The 6717-nt window shown below is 31.7% G+C and overlaps 1 protein-coding gene across 2 annotated transcripts; it reads left to right on the top strand.

The window, feature by feature from the left end:
• The first annotated feature begins 237 nt into the window (after positions 1–237).
• Positions 238–2281, top strand: LOC120261357 (triacylglycerol lipase OBL1-like). 2 transcript variants are annotated; one of them, XM_039269220.1, is made up of 5 exons: positions 238–562; positions 646–878; positions 971–1004; positions 1129–1745; positions 1876–2281. In XM_039269220.1, the coding sequence occupies exons 1-5, from the start codon at positions 250–252 to the stop codon at positions 2122–2124; spliced, it is 1446 nt and encodes a 481-aa protein (XP_039125154.1). In that variant the 5' UTR covers positions 238–249; the 3' UTR covers positions 2125–2281. The 2 variants fall into 2 exon arrangements, with proteins under 2 accessions (XP_039125154.1, XP_039125155.1); XM_039269221.1 differs by having other exon boundaries at positions 1871–2033.
• The last annotated feature ends 4436 nt before the right edge of the window (positions 2282–6717 follow it).

Here is a 6717-nt window from a genome sequence, read left to right on the forward strand (position 1 = left end):
ATGATTAACATCATCAGTGATTTTTTTTCTAATAAAAATGGATGAAAAGAGTACAAAGATCAGAGCAGCAGAGCATGGCAGGACAAATGTTACATGCAAAAAAGAAAGCACATAAAAAAAAAAAATTCAAACAGTGTTTTAGCCAACAAGTAAATCAAAACTCCGAAGAGAAGCTTTCACCGGTGCTTATATAAAGGGAGATCTAAATCATTGTGCATCATCTCAATCACCATCTTGTTTGTCTTCACAATGGTTTCAAAGGGTTTTAGTGATGAATACTTAATCTTTCATCATGAGATGATTGGTTTTCTAGACATTCTTAGCTTGATATTCCTTAGAAGAAAGTTGACAAGCTATAAGTTTGTGGAGGCAAGCAATGCCACCAGTCTCAAGTTCAACAATGTCCGTGCAGACTGGGTTTCTGCTCTTATTTTGCTCCTTCAGAAGTTCTTAGGTTTTATCAAGAAACCATTGAAGTTTACTGGCATTGCTGTTGAGTATCTGCTGAACTTGGTGTCCATTAATGGTGGCATCTGGAGCTTGATTAAGAACTTGGCCACATGTATGTATATATATATATATCTGATTATTTTGAGATTTTGACTTTTTAAAAAGTTCTCATATTTCATGGTCTGTATTACTTAGTTTCGGTGAAGTGGCCAACTCCAAATTCAAAAGAATACCGATCATTTATCGGTCACATTGACGGCAGGACTGAACTCCATAGAAGCGTCCCTGTGTCTATTTATTTTCAGCTAGCGGATCCGGAGATCGGTTTAAATGAGGACATAAACCACACTGATCTTTTTGCTATGGCTGCAAAGCTTGCTTATGAGAATGAAGCCTACATCCGTGAAGTAGTCACTGAATCCTGGAAGGTATATTTTTTGTTTCATTTTGAAAACTATATATATATATAATGCATATACTTATAAATCAATTCACTACTCTCTGTTTTCAACAAATGCAGATGAACTTTGTGGCATATTTTGACTGCTGGAATGGTGAAGAACTCTTTTAAATTCATGATATAATCAACTTACAATGTTACTATATATATATATATATATATACGCAGATATATAATATTTAATTAACTGATGAACATGAATGCATGAAATCATGCAGAATCTCTGCAGGCAAAGACAACACAAGCCTTCATGTTCACTGATAAGTTGTTGAATACCCCTTTAATTATAATAGCTTTCAGAGGAACCCAACCATTCGATGCCGATGATTGGTCAACGGATATTGATCTCTCCTTCCTCTCATTAGGCAAAATGGGCAATGTCCATGCAGGATTTCTCCATGCTCTAGGCTTTAAATCATCTCCAACTAAACGTAGCACTGAGCTTGAAGATCAAACCCAAGACTTGGTAAGACCATTAGCATACAATACCATAAGAGATTCTCTCAAAGCTCAACTTCTAGTTCACCAAAATGCGAAGATTATCATCACTGGGCACAGTCTAGGTGGCGCGCTAGCCGTCCTCTTCCCTGCATTGCTTGAATACAATCAAGAAACGACATTACTCAACTCCATGCAAGCAGTGTTTACTTTCGGACAACCGAGAGTAGGTGATGAGACCTTTGCAAAATATATGGAGTCCACCGCTTGGCTAAATTACAACCGAATGGTTTATCGATTCGACATTGTTCCTCGAATTCCCCCGGATTATTCTCCTATTAGTCTCTTCAAGCATTTTGGCAATTGTTACTACTATGATGGTTGGTACAAGTTTGAGGTACGTATATGTGTAGCATATAGTGTATATGTGTGTGTGTGTGTGTGTGTACACATGCACACACACACGTATAATTTATGCTGTTTGTTAATTTGGTATTGAGTTTAATTTGATTGGTGAACAAGAATAGAAGATGGAGGACGTGCCAAACCCTAATTACTTGGACTTAACCTTTTGGCCAACAATGTACGCAAATGCATGGGGAGATCTGATCAAGGGTACACAGATGGGGAAGACACATGGGGAGGAGTACAAGGAAGGGTTCGTGTCCATAATGTTTAGGGCATTTGGACTCATCATCCCTGGAGTAGCTTCTCACAGCCCCAGAGATTACGTCAATGCAGCAAGGTTGGGCCAGACATCCTACAACAAGTTATGAATTAAGCCATTCAACACAGGACATATATGGAATAAGGACTACATTAATCAGTTGAAGAATAAGCCAGGCGTTGGTGCCCTTATGGCCTTTGAGCGCTTACTTGTTTAACTTTGATCTTTTTGTTGCTTGTGTTTGTGTGTGTATACGCGTGTAAGAATAAGAGATGTTTTTACTTTTTACTGAACGTGTGTGATTCTCTTTATTTTATTTTATTTTTTCAAATATGAATATCAAACACTATAATTAAAGTTTATTGAAAGGAAAATGAAATATATTATAATTTGAGCCTCATGTAGGAGTTCTGTGTGAGAAATACCTCTAGTTCTCTCCTCCTCCAGGGTTACATAGTAGAAGGATTTATCCCTAAAAGCTCAATCAAGCCACCGTAACTAGTGTACCTTCATACTTGTTTATTTGTTGCTTTGTCGTTTGTCAATTTTTAAAAAAAAAACATGTTTAACAAATAATTTTTTATTTAAAAATATTAAGTGTAAAAATATTAAGTGTTAAAATATAATAATGACTTTATTGTATTATTTGAGTTGACATTGTTTGTTAAATAATTAATTAAGTAGATTTATTGTGATGAGCGGTAAAGTCTCCTACTTTGATATCCAAAGCAATGGTGTTAAATTGGAGTTTTCCGGTGTGATTAATTGAAAAACTATATTTGTTTGAAGTGATTCACGGGAGAAATTATTTATGGAGATTGCTATTTGATTGAAAAAATATATGAATTAGGGAGTTATATTTGGAGATAATTATGAAAATTGATTGAAGAAATTAAATGAGGAGAATGGCAAATTAAATAGAAGATTTAAATTGATTGCAGGTTTTGTATGCTGGACATTGATTCAAGTTTTATTGAAGATCACATGTGACTGTATTGAAGATTGATTGGCTACCATATTTAGTTAATTGAAGATTGATTATTCGAAGCTTTGTTTGGTATGACTGAAGAAGGTCAAGATTGAGTTGAGTGTGTGATAAAAAATAAAATAAAATTTAATGAGTACCTATTGAGTGGGATGGCCAACACAAACTATAACAAGAAATTAGTTGGTGATGCAGCCATATTCGACTAGAAGTCAACTAGAAGGACTGATGATGTGTGTCATGTCATGTCTGTGTTGCAACACATGCAAGCTATAACACTAGATTCGAAATATATATAGGGAAGAATTAAGACAAAAAAAAAAATGAGAGAAGGATAGTGTGGTGTGGGTGTTTTTATAAATCTTTTATCAAATTAAAATTCAGGATATAAGAGAGAGAGGCTTAAGAAATAATGCGAGAGCATTGATAAACTTTGTGTGTGTGTGTGTGTGTGTGTGTGTGTGAGAGAGAGAGAGAGAGAGAGAGAAATAGCTTATAGTTCAGGGTGTTTGTGACAAGATCTTGACAAACTGCCGTCGTATCAATAGGCGATTGTTTAATGTGAAACTTTTAGTATAAGATCTAGTGTTGATCACTAATGCCCGTCGAGAAACAAATTGTAAGACCATCATAATCTTGTTTGCTTCTTTTAGTAGATTGATTTTTGAGTACTTGGTCCCGCGAGTGTGTGCATAATAACAAGGGCATTTGACAGACATCCTTTTACGAATATAATGCAAGACTAAACAAGACTCAACCCCTACAGACAAGATATATATATAGTATGAGAATAATATAGTAATCCCCTACTGAATGTATCAGCGAATACAAAGATAAAAACAAGACTCGCTGAGAGAGTAGACTAAATGTGCATTTGCTAACAAAAATTAATAAACCGAACAAATAGAAAACATATAGATGGCAAGAAATAATCGTTGTTAACTTCTAATAGAAAATGGTATATTTGGGTTCAATGATTTTTTTTTTCTTTTTTTTGGTTATTGATAAACACAATCAAGATTCATTGGATGGTATTTTTACTTTGTTGCAGAAAGAAAAAAATTATTATTTGGGATGTCTTTTGGTGCTTGCATATGCATGTGAAAATTTATAATTATTTATATGACCTCATAAATAGTTTGTATTGATCCATATTCCATATACTTCTTGGGCCAAAGATCAACTCAAAAATTTTAATAAAAATTTTTTTTTACTTTGTTCTTTTCATTTATTTTATTAAATAAAATAAAATCAAATCAAAGAATTAATTTTTATTAAATTTTACAAAATAATTTTCTTGATAAATGTAGTAAACGCAATTAGTAAAAATCATCAAGTCCATGCACCTTCACCTAGCAACATAGAGTTTTGGGTTGCAAAGCCACATTAAGACTATCACATAAGTATACCACAAAATTTAAAATCGGAACACTTGATTGTCCACACTATGCCTTTTTCCAATAAGATCAATACATATTTATTTTTGGACTAGAAAGTTTTTGGTTTACAAAGAAATTTTGAATAATAAACATAAAAATAAATTAAAATTTTAATTTTAAAAAATACATTAGTAAAAATTTATTTTTATAGGAATATGCAGGCAATTTTCTCTACCGTTCATATATAATTTAATTGCTTGCTAGTACTTTATTTATTTTTATAGGATTAAGCAACCAATTTTCTCTACCGTTCAAGTAGAATTTGATTGGCTACTATGTATTAGCTAGCTAGTCCATTTGTCACATTTTTCTCAATAATGTTGTCATTTTCTCCGTTCTTTAATTTTATTGTCACTTCAAACCTCTGTTTTTCTTTGTGATAAAAAAAGTCTTTAATTTGATTGATTGATTTGATGTGATGTGATTTTGTGATTTATCTTTATTCTTATTTTGTTATTTGTTATTCTTTAATTGTGCGGTTCTTATTGGATAATTTTTTTTGTCTTTGATGATTATTGAAATTTAGGTTTTAGTTCAGGCACTCAAATGTTGGAGGACAAACAAATATATTTTTTTCTTTTTTATTTTATGTATTGAACCGGAGGATGTGACAATGATTATTAAAAGTAGCTCTGATTTTCTCGGCTCCTCTTCAACTGTTGCTTGAAGGATCTTTATGTCCAAACCATAATTGATTACCTCTAATCTTTTAGTTCATTAGAACAATTATGAAAAGATGATTTTTATGTGAGTTTATTTTCTAGAAGTACTCACTTTGGTGTGTTTTACCATTTCTGATAGTTCAGCACACCTCCTAGCACCCGAGACCAAAAAAATCAAGTTTGAAAACTCCATTGCTACAGACAAGCCCATTTTAAAATTTATTGGGACTCATACTGAATGAGTGAGTGATCCAGGAGAATTTACTGTTCTTTCAAACTCTGGCTAATTGATTCATTTTTTGCTCACCATAGGAGACTGTTGTTTTTTTTTTCCTCCTATTTTGAATCGATGTTGTTGTACTTTTTCTCTATTTTTTTATTTTTTCTGATTATTTGTTGCTCCCGGGCTTTTTGTTTTTCCCAATGGAATATTATGGTGTTGTACTTTATCCTTTTAATATATTTTGAGTGATTTCTTAATTATTATAAAAAATTAAAACCATTTATTTGTTGTGTTTCCGAGTTACTTGTATAATATCACTTTTCTATAAAGTTACTTTTTAAAACCAAAATAAAGGCATTCCATGCTTCAATTGATATTTTTATTTTTATTTTTTATTATATTTATCATTATTATATATGTATGCTTTTGTTGTCGTATGATATTTTCAAATAAGACCTTTCTCATTCAATAGCAATCCTAACTATTAACACGAATTTTTTATTTTATAAATTCACAAAACTCTTTTGCAAGATTGGACCATTTCTTTGTTGATGACCAAGAGAATAAGAATAATAATAATAATAATAATCATGATCTAATATTATGTCACAAATATATTTGAAAAGCCCATCATAAACTTTTACAAAATATCTCTCTATTATATATATGTATCCTTTGAGTAGGTCATGTTTATATTAGGTGGTGATGGTGATATAAATAAATCTATATATACACACATACATGACCTACCTGACAAGGGCCTTTAATCTTTTCAATCCAATAGATATGGAGCGTTCACTTCTTTTTCTAAGCACACACCATGCCAGTTTGACAATATCTAAACATTTGTTTTTTAACCAAAAAAATAAATTAATCATTTAAAATATATTAATAAATAAATAAATAATACATAGACAAAAAGTAACGATACACGTAAAAAATAAAAATAAAATACACACAATAAAACCATACGAGATGATTAAATGACTTTACAACAAACAGGAGAGATCATGAAAAAGTTTTTTTCTTTCCTTTAGTTTCCCTTTTCTTGTATTTTCTTTTTGATAGAAATGACTAAATTTTACATTTATTATATATTAAAATGATAATAATTACTGATAGAAACATGGATGGGTCTGTTTTGTTTCATTTAAGCAATAAGCACTAAATAATATGTTGGTGCATGATTTGAGAGCTGACCCACGTCGTGATTAAAAATGCATGTGGTTTTGTTAGCGATGTCCCATGCACTTTGACAAAAGTGCCCCGAGTACCTATGCTATACATTAGGGGTAGAAATTGATGTTGTAGGTTAAACAAAACTAGCAACCAAAGGAGCCCATGGTTTTACTCTTTTATAAACTATTTTTATGGAGACTAAGAAAGATTAATA

Source organism: Dioscorea cayenensis, chromosome 5 (genome assembly GCF_009730915.1).
Source record: "Dioscorea cayenensis subsp. rotundata cultivar TDr96_F1 chromosome 5, TDr96_F1_v2_PseudoChromosome.rev07_lg8_w22 25.fasta, whole genome shotgun sequence".
Classification (NCBI taxonomy): domain Eukaryota; kingdom Viridiplantae; phylum Streptophyta; class Magnoliopsida; order Dioscoreales; family Dioscoreaceae; genus Dioscorea; species Dioscorea cayenensis.